The sequence below is a fragment of the Plectropomus leopardus genome, chromosome 9, assembly GCF_008729295.1.
Source record: "Plectropomus leopardus isolate mb chromosome 9, YSFRI_Pleo_2.0, whole genome shotgun sequence".
Lineage (NCBI taxonomy): Eukaryota > Metazoa > Chordata > Actinopteri > Perciformes > Serranidae > Plectropomus > Plectropomus leopardus.
In genome coordinates this window covers 13,732,108-13,746,576 of record NC_056471.1, presented here as the reverse complement: position 1 = coordinate 13,746,576, position 14,469 = coordinate 13,732,108, and the positions used below count along the sequence as shown (strand labels likewise).

General features: G+C 40.3%; 3 protein-coding genes across 3 annotated transcripts; 2 read left to right on the top strand and 1 right to left on the bottom strand.

Moving 5' to 3' along the window:
* The first annotated feature begins 814 nt into the window (after positions 1-814).
* LOC121947833 (olfactory receptor 2M4-like) lies at positions 815-2,335 on the top strand. The gene is made up of 3 exons (XM_042492972.1): positions 815-1,030; positions 1,139-1,240; positions 1,736-2,335. The coding sequence occupies exons 1-3, from the start codon at positions 815-817 to the stop codon at positions 2,333-2,335; spliced, it is 918 nt and encodes a 305-aa protein (XP_042348906.1).
* A 1,154-nt stretch (positions 2,336-3,489) lies between these two features.
* cetn2 (centrin, EF-hand protein, 2) lies at positions 3,490-6,665 on the bottom strand. Its single transcript, XM_042493357.1, has 6 exons — positions 6,595-6,665; positions 6,335-6,419; positions 5,993-6,157; positions 5,762-5,890; positions 4,502-4,639; positions 3,490-4,296 (listed from the first exon to the last, which is right to left on the bottom strand). Exons 2-6 carry the CDS (start codon positions 6,335-6,337, stop codon positions 4,207-4,209), a joined length of 525 nt encoding a protein of 174 aa, XP_042349291.1. The 5' UTR covers positions 6,338-6,419; positions 6,595-6,665; the 3' UTR covers positions 3,490-4,206.
* Positions 6,666-8,208: 1,543 nt separating this feature from the next.
* nsdhl (NAD(P) dependent steroid dehydrogenase-like) lies at positions 8,209-13,135 on the top strand. The gene is made up of 7 exons (XM_042493483.1): positions 8,209-8,449; positions 8,557-8,718; positions 9,591-9,737; positions 9,867-9,995; positions 10,643-10,785; positions 12,119-12,221; positions 12,352-13,135. Exons 1-7 carry the CDS (start codon positions 8,429-8,431, stop codon positions 12,682-12,684), a joined length of 1,038 nt encoding a protein of 345 aa, XP_042349417.1. The 5' UTR covers positions 8,209-8,428; the 3' UTR covers positions 12,685-13,135.
* Positions 13,136-14,469: the final 1,334 nt, after the last annotated feature.

Below are 14,469 nucleotides of genomic sequence, written 5' to 3'. Positions count from 1 at the left end.
CATTTTTGGTCAGATGCTGAATTGGTGACACCAATCATGGGTGTCCACCTTGATCGTATAGATCTTCTGTGTCATTTATGGATTCCAGTGTTCATACTGACGTGTAGTAGTCAACTAATATGTTTAAATTACACTTAAAATTCGATACATTTATTTCCTTACATTTTCTGCTAAGTTCTTTTCACACCAAGGGATTGTTTGGGTTTAAAAAAAAAAAATCTGACCTTTTGTTTTTTAGCCCAGAATTGAATCATCATCTCTAAATATTCCACAGTAACATTGTAAAATGTGTGGGTGAAAGGCGATGGCGTTAGGTTTTCCATGACTGTGCCTCTGTTATCAGGCAAATATTGACAGGTAGGATGCAACTCTCTACAGATGTATTAATATGGTCCCAGACTTTTGTATAAATAAGCAAACGTAATCCTGATAACAAACGCTAGCTGTTGACACATGGCTGTCGACAGGGATGAGGTTTTAAGAACTGAGGTTTGACACGTTGACATGGTGAAGCTGAGTAAATGGACAGCCTGTAATGCTGGCGTGTGACAGGAAGATTCAGTCGCAACCAGCCATCAGAGTGAAACTGACCGTGAGTCTGCTGTGCTGGGTCATGTTAGAAATGCTTAAAAGAGAAGATCATCGTTGAGCCAGATGTGAGGGTGAGTATATTACATCTTTTTTTCCCTTGCCATGAGGTGCAAATGGTTTTTATTTTGTTTTAAATCTCCCTAGGTGTGAATGACTGTTTTTTTATTCATTTTTTTTTATTAGGAAACAAAACTGGAAGTCAGATCAGAGGGAGCTTTATGTCATGGATATCCACTGCAACGTGACCTCACTGGAGGCCCAGGCACAGATTAACACCACCATCTACCACCTGGTGAAGATGGTCACCATGTGTGTGAGCTGCAGCTTGAACACTGTACTCAGTGTTCCTTTACTCCTGGTCATCATGCGCTCGCCGTCCCTCCTAAGACACACTCGCTTCCTGCTCCTCACACACCTCCTTTTGTGTGTCAACCTCCAGGTATATCTACACTGTTTGACTCTGATGCTAATCCAATATTCCCATTCCTAACAACTGAGATGACGATAATTTGCCCCCAGAGCTAAATGATCACCATCATCATCTCAGCAGCTCATCTGGACCATCCAAGCAGTTCTCCTAAATTCCAGTGGAGGTATACCTGTGACCCAGTGTTTCATCTTCTGTGCTTCTATCCAGGCCTGCTCATTGGTTTGTAAAACAATGTTCATATTTTTGTGATGTATATTTGTTTTAGTCACACTGCACTGTTAGTAACAGTAGAGGTTACAACTCATTCTAAGATCACTCAGAGAGGGCAGCTTCCTGTACCTTTGGATTTGGAAAAGTGTGAATTGGGTTTAAAAGATATGTTCACATTTTTTCAAGTCTGTCTGAAAACTATACTTAAAAAAATGTGGACCTGTCCCCTAAGCTATTGTATAGATAATGTGCATCCGCTAATAATTTGGCATTTTGTTTATCTGAGGTTTTCATGCTTACTCCATAATATTATTGGATGAAATCTCCAGTGTTAAATTGGATCATTTCTATTTACGAAGAGGCCTCTTAAAGAGAGAAGTGTGAACTAAATTCACAGCCTGCCTCCTCTGACTCACCTATAATGAAAACTGGACTTCTAAAATCTTTACACAGCAGGTTAACAGCAAAACTGCATCTACTCTATGTCTTCCCTTTTTTGTGCAGGTGGACCTCTTCCTGAGCACAGCTCTGTCGGTGGACCGATTTGTCGCTGTCAAGTGGCCCCTGCGCTATGAATTCTTGATGTGCCCTCACAGGAAGAGAGCAACTGTTGCAGCCATATGGACCTTATCAGCTGTGCTCTGCGGTGTGTCTTTGGGCATGAGCCTCAACACCGTGCAGGTCAATTTTACCATTCCCCGCTGTCGACCTCTTATCCTTTCACCCTGCCTGTCAGGGACATCAGCTCTGGTTCTTTACTGCACTGTGGGGACTGCTGTGGTGGTGCCTCTCTGCTCTCTGACCATTCTGGGATGCTTCTGCTTGCTCTGCTGGGACATGCACACAGGACTGCTCTGCACCAAGAGAGGCTGTGTAACTCTGACCCTCCAGGCAGCTCAGACCATACTCTTTTCTGTTCCTTTTGTCATGGACAGCTACCTGCTCCCTGCCTACCTGCACAGTGATGCTCTCGATATAGCAGCCACCATCACCTACAACCTCGGGGTGTCACTCATCCCTCTGGTGTATGGCTACCGCTCACGGGAGCTGCAGGAAAGGATCCAACAGGCTGCACACAAGAACAAAGTCAACAATCGAAATTAGATTTACAGTTTTACACGCTTAGAAATAACTTCCACATGGGCCCTTCCTTAAGGGCTGAGGTTCTACCCAGAGGAATTTATTTACAAGGAACCTTTTTTTTGAGGAAAGGGGTTCTTTAAATTTTCTTTGTAAGACTAGGGGTTTCAATAAGAACCCTTTTAATCCAAAGAGCCCTTTTGTTAGCGCCTACATGGAAAGGGTTCTGTTCCAGTCCTTGCACCTAATTTTAGAGCATTTCAACAAAAAATAAATTGGTTCAGAACCTGAAAAGTCGGTCCCCAGCTGGAGCCAAAAGATAGGTTCTTCTCAGCCTGAGATGTGAACCATTACTATGTCAGTGGGCATGTCATAATCTTCAGGTTAGAAAGAGAGGATGTAAAAGGCAACAATAGAGACGTTCAGTGAGAAATCACTGGAAAAAATAGAGCGCGCGGTGGCCTCATTAATAGCTGGCCCATGCTTGTTTTTGCATTTTTAAATAAATAAAAATCTGTAGTAACCCCAAAAAAGTTTGCAGATAATCAATGCGATCTGCCACCTTACTACTACTGTTTCCTTCTGTTGTGCATTGTGCACATTGTTTGTTGATGGCACATCCTTGTTTACAATGGTTCTAATCAAAACTGATGGCAATGCAGGTTGGTTAGATATTTAGTACCAAGGTTCCACAATTTTTGACAAAAACCAGTTAAAGAATCAAAGCTAATTTAGTGAAAAAGGGGGTAATTGAGAGTCCTGGGTGGCATCATTACACTACAGTGGGTTTGTCTGTAGAACCTCTCATAGGGAAATGTGGGTTAACCCTTTCCCAAATGGTTCTAGGTATAACCCTTTATTTTGGGTTCTAGGTAGAGCCTAAACCCTTGTGATGGTTTTTACCAGGAACATAAAAGGTCTCCTATATGGATGCACCAAAGAATCCTATGGTTCTAGTTAGCACCTTTATTTCTAAGAGTGTTGAAGCAGCTGCTTTACAAAACAAACAGTTTTACTTATGCTGCCTGAATGACAAGATTGATATCGTCCTGCTCAACACAGCAGCAGGTGTTTTTGTGGCGTCTTTGAATGTAATATTTTGAAATAGTGGGTTGGGTAGCATCTTCTTGTGATTCATTAAAATAAAGTAAAAATAAAAAACAGGACAAACTGCTTCAACATATTTAATTTGTACCATAAACATTTATATGCTGTATATCTACTCATTAAAATCACTATGTATTTGTACAAAACATTCAAGAATATAGAGGAGAAGTTAAACACAACAGAGGGATAAATACTCGATGCTACAAGAAAAATACATACACAATCATATTTTAAAGAGAGTGGGGTCACCCCTTTGAAGGAGGCACAGGCACAAATCCACTGAGGTGAGACAGGGGTCTTCAATCAGCAGCGGTTACAAGAGCCAAACCATGAAACACTGGAATTACCAGTATTAACCAAATAATCTACAGATGGATAAAACTAAATGCACACACGTTATCGTCAGTCAAAGCATTGGAATGTACTGTGTTTGTCACCATATTGACATAGGCACTGAGAATTTCTTGACAATAAATAATCAACATGCTATTGTTAATATTATCAATGTATTCTTCATAAAAGAATGCAGCATTCCAAACCAGAAAGAGAGTCTTCTCTTCCTGTTTTTGGCAAATGTAATGTATCGTGTAAATCAAAGGACGATAATTTGGCATTTGACCACGACAGCTTCCTCTCGGTGCAGTATGTGATTGATTGACTCATTATAAATGGAAATGTATGGCACAACACAATAATAAGGAAAGGGATATTAGATGTATGAGCAGCATTACATGAAAAACCACCACTGGTCCCCTCAACATCACCGACCATTATGTCATGCCCTTTCTTCAGTACAGGCAGGTTTTCTTCATAATTCGCAGGAACTCCTGTTGGTTCACTTCTCCATCTCCATCCCTGTCTGCCTCATCTATCATTTCCTTCAAAGACACATAATAAAAAAGTAGATTAACAGAATGGAGAATGCAAATCAAGCTAGTTCAATAGCATTCATGAGCAAATGTTGTGTTTGCATGAGTCAAAACTGCAGTCATGACTTTGTAAGGAAGCCAGCCCTTGTGACAGAGTTGAATACAAGTGTTCATATGTCTCAATATTATTTTGTTACATGATGATCTGATTTACCTGCAGCTCATCATCTGTGAGGTTTTCTCCCAGCTCTTTGGCGACTCTCTTAAGATTCTTGAATGAGATCTTGCCCGTCTCGTCATCATCAAACAGGCGGAAAGCTTTCAGGATCTCCTCTTTGGAGTCCTTCTCAGCCTAAAATCAGAAAAGATGGAAAATGACAAACTGTCATTATGCAGGAAGTAATCTTACAGATTATAGAACAACCACATCATAAACTAAAGAAATTGTGGCCCGTTTAGATGTGTCTATGAAAACGAAAAACCAGCAGAGTCAATGAGGAATCTAAATGAGGCTTTTCGGGTGAAGTTAAAGGGACAGTTCATCCTGATGTCTTATTTATCAATCCAGGTTGGTTGGTGTGAGCTGCTGAGTGTTGGAGATATCGGCTAACGATGTCTGCCTTCTCTCCAATATAATAGAAGTAGATGGCACTCAGTTTGCGGTGCTTAACATGCCAAAAAAAATGAAAAACTCAATAGCGAGGATCTAGTTACTCAAGAGAATCCACAGACCTTGTTGTGAGTCGTTTCATGTAGGCACTATTTTCTGTCTACTGTAATACACCCGCCAACTGAATCACTGGGCAGAAGGAAGCATCTAACTCTAGCTAGTGTTACAGCTCAGCTGAGGAGGATGTCATTACTGTTAACGCTGTCATCTCTCATCCATGAGTAGATGTACACCTCCTGTGCTGTGATACAGCTGGCGGATGTAGTTCAGTAGAAAGAAAATAGTTCCTACATGAAACTGCTCACAACTAGTAATGCATATATAACACAGTGCACTTCTTGACATTAGGGGTCAACAGATTGTCAGCCTGGCTGATTATTGGAGCTGATATTTGGCATATTGCCAATTATCTGTATTGGCATTTTATTATAATGGTCGCTGGTAAAATTAATTAAAAAGTGCAAAGAAAGTGTCAACATGGGAGGAACTTTCACTTTGTAAAACCTCAGGGAGCTATTTGTATTTATCCATTTTTTAATCAAGTTGTCACTTGCCTTTATAAAAAAGTTGCAGGGAATTTGCTTAATATGATGTTGAACGTTTCGCTTTGATCATACATTTGCCAAAGGCGTCTAAACAAAGGTTTGTGTTGAAGTTTGTTTATTCCAAATTCTAAATATTGAAAGAAAGATTTTCATTTTTATTATAAATGCATATCGATTATTTATCTAATTAATTACTAATAATCGGTATCGGCCCTGAAAAACTAATATCGGTCGGCCCCCAGTTGACATAGTTATCTACCATTTTCTGTGTCATGACAGCGAGGAAGTCAGCAAAGGAGATTTTCCCTGTGCCATCTTTATCCACATCCCCAATCATCTTCTTGATCTCCTCTTTCTTTGGTTCAAACCCCAGAGCTCTCATTGCAACCTGTAAGAGAAAACTGTGAAAGTGAACTGTCACAAACACAAAGAAAACTGTCATTTCCCCCTAAAACATATGTGACTGTGATCAGCATTCAGGCACTTTTACCTTAAGCTCCTTGACATCAATATATCCCGATCCATCAGTATCAAACAGCTCAAAGGCTTCCCTGATCTCCTGCTTCTGCTCCTCAGTCAGCTCTGGCTTGGGGGTTGTCTTCTTGCGAGGAGGGGGCACAGGACCCTGCAGGGATGGTCTCTTGGCACTGGTCGCCTGGTGGGGACACAGGAGGGGAGGCAGAGGGGGAATAATATTAATGATGGCACAAACACCAATGATAACAAGAATCAGAGAGATTTCTGGGGGGGAAATGGCATTTTTCCAGACCTATAAAGGCATAATGTTAACATCCATCAGATATTTAGGTTATTTTCAAACAGTTTTACTCACCATCAGTTGCTGTTTATTTGATTGACAAAAACGACTTGCGGATCTATGAGGCAATCTACGTTTTCCTCTGGGCTATGAAGCCTCCCTATCATTTAGGGAGGAGGAGATGATAAAAACGGTTTATATTTTACACCAGTTGCTTGCATTAGCTGTTTAATTGCCCTGATTATAAGAGAGTCTCTTATTCCTCAAAATATTATATTAATTCCACATGAACGGCTGTTAAAATGTGCAGAAAACGAACGTTTCTAGTTAACAACCTGCACAGGTCTCGCTATCCAGGAGCTGCCGTCATGGAGCCCAGGCGTTTGATTAGTTTACCCTGTGAGACTGCAGACAAGCCACAGCGGTAATGGACATTGAGGAACTAAAGCAGGTGACGCACAGGCACGAGTGGGAGTAAAAATCAAACGCATAAGTCGGGCAAAAAGCTGATTGGTCACTGAAGATCACGGGGCAGAACATCTACACTGCAGTGAAACCTCCTTAGATTCCCCAGTGAAATATAAAACGCTGAAACAGAACATTGACATTTAAGAAGTCCTGTTTTATATTTATGCAAAATATATCATAGACCATAATGCATTATATAAATGGTGCATTTGCTAGTTCTACTCTGTAAAATTGCCCCAGTACACCCTCTAGTGTCAGCAGACCTCAGAACAGAGCTTCTTCTTATAGAGAAGCAGATGGTAATAATACAGGGAATAATAAGATAGTGGGTAATAACAATAATAAAGGGGTACAAATGATCATGGAATATGACAAAATAATAAGAAAACAATTATAGAGCTCTTATATGCTTCAAATATTTGTGTGCAGCCAACGGTTCTCTATGACTATGAGGATAATCGTCACCTCTGAAGACGGCATATTATTATTGCACGGATCTGTAGTACAGTATGATGAGAGACTGTGCGGCACAAATATGGCTATATCCAATATGTCAGCAGTTTCTTTTTTATTTTTTGCTTTTATTCTTTTCTCGGTAGTGTATTTGTCCTTTGTGTGGTAATTCTATTTGAATTATTTTATGTGCAGTGGTGGAATATAACGGAGTATATTATTTAATATAGGTATTCTAGAACTGATTTAAGTAAGAATATGAAGTACTTTGAAGTATTTTTGCTCGTGATTCTTTGTACTTCTACTCCACTACATTTCTCGGAAAGAAAAATATTGTACTTTTTACTTTTCATTTATTTGACAGCTTTAGTTATTTATCACTTTAATTAACTTTTATTAAGCCTATCAATCGATCAATCAAGAAAATAAAAGTCACGAGGGACATTTTTTTCAGTGAGTACCTTAAATTGGTCTACTTAAAGTATATTTTTCTTAATATACTTAGATGGTCTACTTTTCTTATACGAAACTCATATAACATATATATTAAACTAAAAAAAGAGTTTCCATGCAGGACATTTAATTGTAACAGGGCATTTTGCAGTGTGATAGCCTATTGATACTTCTGCTTAATTAAAGGATATAAATACTGTGCATAAGTCAGAAATCAGTCTCTATGTTTTTCCATTTATGTTTTTTTACTTAATATGGAATAACAAACAAATATTAGAAAAAAATACAACGCTAGAAGAGAAAGGCGTTCTCGAAAAAATATCAATATTGAAGCAACGTTAACAGGCTAGGCTACATAATTGCCAACTTTCTCACTTCCTCTCTGGTGTTCGTCTGAGGCACACAGGGGGCGTGGTCTTTGAGCTCGGAGGCGGATAGAACCAGTTTACGGTCCACGATTGGTTTAAATTGTGGCGTTCTTTGACGTATCTCGACAACCATTGGCTGTTCTCAAACGTCTTCTTTGTGCCGAGCTGGGGCTGGACCAATCACAGGGCACTTTTCACTCAGCTGATTCAGAAACGTGGTTCGTGCGCGCGGTTCATTCGCACGCGCTGAGGCAGGTAATTAGAGTAGTGCTGAGTGCGTCTTGCGTATGAAAAGTTGTCACTTTAATGCCCTGCGTATGTTACAATTAGAAACTCTCTTAGTTTCTTCGTATTTCGCCTGCAAACACAAATATTTCCACCACAGGCGCCTGATAATTTCGCTCACCTGTTGGTCTCTTCAGTCATAATGGCCACGCGCGTTCGACCGGTGAGTTGAAACATTTTTATTGTGCACAATTGCTCAAACCTGTCATGATGCTATCGCTGATTGTTAGCTTGAAATGTATCAGCAGTCTCTGTTTGCGTGTGCCACAGAGTAACAAACGGTGCACAGTCATCGGGGGGTCTGGTTTCCTGGGCAGACATTTGGTGGAGAAGCTTCTGGAGCGTGGCTACTCTGTCTCTGTGTTTGACATCCGTCAGAGCTACGAGCTGCCCGGCGTCACCTTCCACCAGGGAGACCTCTGCGACATACAGGTGACACTTCTCCTCTCAGTCTGGACCAGGCCTGCATGCTTAGACATCTTGAATATTTAACCTTTTGAAATCTGAGCAAATTGGCTTGTTTTATTTTAAAAGCATGGAAAGTGGGCTGTGAGCAACTTAACATGAAATAGCCAAAAATGAACAAGAAATTAGTAAAAAGTTACAAGAAAATTACACGAAAATAAGAAAAATGACCTCAGGAAAATGCTTAAATATATTTGTAAAATACTATTTAACTATATAATTAAGAACATTCTAAAAATAATTATCTGTACATTTTCCTTCAATTTTGATAATATATAATAATAATCCAGTAGTAGTCACCTTTAATTTTCACAGTGACTCATTGTGTTTCTTCCTGTGTTTTTAAAAGAGATAAACCACATTTTCTAAGGTTCCAGAGGTTTAAATTCTATTAAAAGGCATCTGAATGCAGCACAAGAAAAGTGACGGGGGGTGTCTGGTGGCTCAGTGAATAAAGCAGGCACCCCATTTATGAAGATAATGTCCTTGGGGCAACGACCGCAGATTCAAGTCCAGCTTGCAGCCCTTTGCTGCATGTCATCCCCTTTCTCTCCCCCTTCCACACTACCAATTCTCTGTCCTATCTAATGAAGGCAAAATTGTCAAAATATAATAAAAGAAATGAAAACTGATGTTGATTCAGGTTAAATACCAGGCCTGGAAGGACTTGGCACTGCTCTGGCAGGAACATTTTCAAATACAGTGTCGTGTCAGAGGTTTTTAGAGACCTGAAGTACTTGTGGTTGAGTTGACAGTGAACTCTTGAGACTTGCCCCAGAGGTCATTTGACCGGGACCAATTGTCAATAGCTGTGAGGTTTCTGTCACATTGTACTCCAGGCTCTGCTGCCAGCAATGAAGGATGTGGCCCTGGTCTTCCACTGTGCCTCCCCAGCCCCTGCCAGCGATGACCGTGGGCTGTTTGAGAGGGTCAACATTCAGGGCACACGCACCGTCATTGAGGCCTGCATGGAGGCAGGAGTACAGGTGAGGCAGAGGGCTGCAGGGTGCAGCCAGGGGGTTATAGGCTTAGCTTGTATGTTTGTTTATGCCTATGCTTTACTGTTCAAGGTGAAAAATGCCAATTAAGTGTTGTAACTGTTGGATTTTTGCCAGAAACTGGTCCTGACCAGCAGTGCCAGTGTGGTGTTTGAAGGGACAGACATTAAGAATGGGAGAGAGGATCTACCATACGCCAAGAAGCCGATCGACTATTACACAGAGACCAAGATTGAGCAAGAAAAGGTAGGAGAGTAATAAATTCAACATTGGCTGCAACAGTGTAGACCAGGGGTCCATTCCAGAGAGCAGGTTTAACAAACTGTGAGTGTAACCCCGAACTCTGAATTGATGAACCATGTGATGAAAATATCTGAGTTTTTGGTTCCAGAATAGCTGATTAGAGTTTGTTCAATCAACTCTGTCACTGTGAGTTGAGTTTGTGCTCTTTGAATTAGAAAAGAGTTTATTGTGTATTTGTAGACAGACTTCGGACTATAACATTGCTCACTTCATCTCTTTGTAGAGTTTGCATGTTTTCTATACTTTGGTATGTGTGTCCCTCCTTAAACCACCAAAGACAGTTTGAAGTGGAGGCTCTCAATTGCACATGGCTGTGATTTTGAGTGTCTGTGTTTGTCTTTTTTTTCTCCTTCTCCTTTCAGTATCAAATTTTATTTTGTACTCTTGACTTTATTTTTATCAGCATCATACAACCATATCATCTTCAGCAGCAGTGAGTACATCTTTCCAAGACCTCCTGTGTTACTGGCACACCATCTGCTCCGTGCCCTTTACAATTAATCAAACCCATGAGACCGAAGAGAGAGCAAATGATCATACTGTTTTGCAGCAGGTAGAGTTGAATATTTTATACTGTCTCTGTGTTTTAGCTGGTCCTCGAGGCTTGTGACAAGAAGAAGGGTTTACTCACAGTTGCCATCCGGCCTCATGGCATCTTTGGCCCTCGGGACCCACAGCTGGTTCCTATCCTGGTGGACACAGCTCGCAGGGGCAAGATGAAATTCATCATTGGGTAGGTCATAGGGGCTTCAGTACGGATGACAATAAAACTTTTAATTACTGATATAGGGATGCATGATAGTATTGGCATGTCATTGGTATTGGAAGACAAAGGCTTTAAAATAAACGAAATATAGCCACTGGCCTGAAATGAACATTTCTACTGATAAGACTGTGCTTTAATTATAAAACTGTAATCATTAAAAATATTGTGAATTTTGTCAGGACCACCTAAGCCTGTTAAAATCAGGTGAATTTTATAGTTTTGTTTGATGAAATGTACAGAAAAGTAATTATGGCATCTTCCACATGTAACCTAAGTTAAAGTAGTTTTTGTGTTTTGCAAAGTGAATGTTTGTATTTTGAAAAACATTGTACGTCAGGTCTGCATCTGCCAGTGGGCAACGATAAGAGTCGGCCTGACAAGCTTTTAATTCCATCAAAGGGGAAACTTGATGTTCTCTGCAGTGAGGTGGAAAAAAGGCATGTGCATGTCGGAGTTTTGACATCTGCAGTTAGCCAAAATGAGTTGGAAAATATCGGCATATTGGATATCAGCAAAAATCCAAATCTTATGAATCCCTAACTAATAGAACTAGAATAAATGACTCTTATTTCAGCAACAGTCATTGTAAAATAATTAAAAATAAGCAGCAGAGTGAGCACCCCATGTACTGAGGTGGTGTCCTTGCTGAAGTGGCCGCATGTTTGATTCCAGTCTGCGGCCCTTAGCTGCATGTCATTCCCTCTGTCTCCCTCTTTAACACTTAGACTTTTCTATCAAATTAAGGCAAAAAAATCCCCCAAAAAACAAGAAAAAATAATTTTACATTTTGAGGTTCATATATAGAAACCTAACATTAATCTGCATTTTATAAATAACAGTGACAGATTGACTGTGCTCTTTGTAAATTTAACTGGTGTAAAGTTATGCACACTACTAATTTATCAGCCACCTGTGAAGGAAACACCAGCACACAACGCATCAGTTTAGTTTCAAAGACTGCAGGTAGATTAACAGCTTTTACTCACTTGTTTGATCAGAATATTCTTCTGAAATTATCATATCTACATGTATTTATCTTCTTATACTTCAGTCCAAAATACAAAATACTTGGGTCTAAAATTATGTTATCTCTTAAACCTACTTCTTATCTCTCACTTACATCTCTAACCTCTACTCCCCTGCTACTTGAAAAGTTGAAATTAGTATGGCGGTAGTGGCTCGGCTCATAGACTGCTGCACCAGTGCACTGAATGATTACATTTTTTTTTTGTTTGTTTTTCAGGTCCATGGTGCTTATCTGTATACATCTATTGTAACTTTTCTCTACTGTTTTCTGCAGTGATGGGACCAATCTTGTGGATTTCACCTTTGTGGAGAACGTAGTTCATGGTCACATCCTGGCTGCTGAACGCTTGAGGCCGGACTCCCCCATATGTGGAAAAGTGAGTGAAAATAAAATCAAACATTGAACCGATTCAATTTATTCTGTCTGTAAAATCATGTTGCCAGAACACACCTACTTATTCAAGATTAGAGTTTTCATTCTTCTTATATCCTCCGCTTCTCTTTCAGCCATACCACATCACCAATGACGAGCCAATTAGATTCTGGGACTTCATGTCTGAGGTGCTGGTGGGTCTGGGATATGCTGCGCCCCGCTACCACCTCCCCTACTTTCTTGTGTACGGACTGGCCCTGCTGCTCTGGCTGCTGGCCCTGATCCTGCGCCCCCTAGTGTCATTTAAACCCACCTTTACACCAATGAGAGTGGCTCTGGCTGGAACCCACCACTACTACAGCTGTGAGCGCGCCAAGCAGGACCTGGGCTATAAACCAGTGGTCAGTCTGAAGGATGGGATAGCATGCACAGTGCAGAGCTACCCTCATCTCAGACAAGGTGCTTGATGGTAGAGTGGAGGTGAAGACTGTACAGGTACACTCACTGAGCAGAGTGCCCTGAATGGACAATTTGAAATGAGGGAACAGACAATTTATCCTTATCCAAACCTTGCAGGATTTATGTGCCTTTTCAACTTTTATGTACAAATTTCTCCAGCAGATGGCAGCAAATGATTTTGGTTTTGGTCAACACACTGCAGTTTGGTCTTCTCAAAGTTTTTAAGCACTTAGTCAACAGTAAAACCCCTGTTAATAACGAGATAAATATACTGATCTTACACTGTAAAACTTGCAATGACTTACAAATATTCCTGTTCCATTTTCTTGGGTTTCTCTCAAGTGCTGTATACCAATTAAGATGCTGCTGTTTATGTCAAAATACCTAAATACATTCCACTAAACCAAGATTTTCACTATATTATTTGAATGAAAATAGCTGTTTAAAGTTATGGTTGGATTTACATCATATGGCCAAAAGTTTGTGGATAGGGATGTGTATTATATGTCGAGGGTGGTTTTATTTAGTTTGCAGGTAAGCTCTTTGGTTTCAGTTAAGCAGCATACATTGAAACTTAAGATAATAATGTGCCTCCAACTTTTGGCAATTGGCCATTCTCTTTTAAGAAGAAAACCATCCCCCTGCACAACGCCACGTACATTGTGTGAAAGATATTGACTGGCCTGCACAAAGCCTTGATCTCCTCTCCATCCAACACCTTTAAGGTAATAAGAGTGGCGGCTGTGCTGCATCTTTTTCACCAGGCTCCAACATCTGGTGAAAAGCCTCCGTGGAAGCATGAAGGCTGCAATATATAGCAGCATATTACTGCTTGTAGTTTAGAGTGTAGTTTCAGACTTTTCCAAGTCTGTCCTAAAAAAGTACAAACCCATATATACATTGAGACAATGAAATGCTTAACAAGGAAACACTCCTAAAAACACTGAAACTGGACAAACTTGATTTGACAAAATTAGACTGCTTATGTTGGCTTAGGCTGAACTGAACAAGGCTTTAATACAGAACATGAGCAATCTCTTACACTGGAATTACAGTAGGGAGGGGTCGCTTCATGGATAGTATGGGCAAGGGTAATGATTACAGCAATCACTAACTTTTTCAATGTATGTAGAGTAAAGTGTGTTTATATACTTTTGGTATATACTTTTTCACATGTTGCAAACACTACTCTCTCCCTGATACTGGAGTATCACTGGTATTAGATGCCGTATGTCATCAGGATGGCATGCGTTTCTACGAGTTGCGCAAACTGTTAAAATACTATTCAAAGACTGTCATCAAATACAATAATGGGAGGGACAATGAAAATGTATCATAGACTATTGTTATCCTGTATTTCCACATTCTGTTTGTCATTTTAATGATGACATAGTTACAAAACTGATGAGCTGGTAAATGATAGGGCCTCTTTTTCACAGTATTCATCTTAAATGTATTGATCTACAAAGATTGGATTTCTAGGTGAAGCATTTTTGTCATTTCTTGGCATGGTGTAGTGACAACAAGGTTGGGGTTAAGTTAAGATACTTAGCATTCTCGTTTTAATTCCGCGCCAGCAGCACCCTAATGATTCACTGCAGCGTCAGCGAGTAAGGCCGTCTGACTGGTTTGTCGTTTAGGGCAGAGAGGGATCCAGCAGGTAGATAATAGACTTGAGCGTTTACACTTGCCAGTGTGCTCACCAGAGTGAAACTTTGGCTCTCAGACTTGCTAATTTCCTCTTCCACCCCCTCCCTCTGATAGTTGTGAAATCTATTCACACCCTTTTCTGA

What these genes read in the sequence shown, in the direction of transcription:
- nsdhl (XM_042493483.1), top strand. Translation starts at nt 8,429, where the DNA reads ATGGCCACGCGCGTTCGACCG. An exon ending in TGGCCACGCGCGTTCGACCG is followed by an intron (nt 8,450 to 8,556) that starts GTGAGTTGAAAC and finishes CGTGTGCCACAG; the next exon opens with AGTAACAAACGGTGCACAGT. An exon ending in ACTCCCCCATATGTGGAAAA is followed by an intron (nt 12,222 to 12,351) that starts GTGAGTGAAAAT and finishes CTTCTCTTTCAG; the next exon opens with CCATACCACATCACCAATGA.
- LOC121947833 (XM_042492972.1), top strand. Translation starts at nt 815, where the DNA reads ATGGATATCCACTGCAACGTGACCTCACTGGAGGCCCAGGCACAGATT. An exon ending in TTTTGTGTGTCAACCTCCAG is followed by an intron (nt 1,031 to 1,138) that starts GTATATCTACAC and finishes TCATCATCTCAG; the next exon opens with CAGCTCATCTGGACCATCCA. An exon ending in CTATCCAGGCCTGCTCATTG is followed by an intron (nt 1,241 to 1,735) that starts GTTTGTAAAACA and finishes TTTTTTGTGCAG; the next exon opens with GTGGACCTCTTCCTGAGCAC.
- cetn2 (XM_042493357.1), bottom strand. An exon ending in TTGATGTCAAGGAGCTTAAG is followed by an intron (nt 5,891 to 5,992) that starts GTAAAAGTGCCT and finishes TTTCTCTTACAG; the next exon opens with GTTGCAATGAGAGCTCTGGG. An exon ending in CTGTCATGACACAGAAAATG is followed by an intron (nt 4,640 to 5,761) that starts GTAGATAACTAT and finishes TTCTGATTTTAG; the next exon opens with GCTGAGAAGGACTCCAAAGA.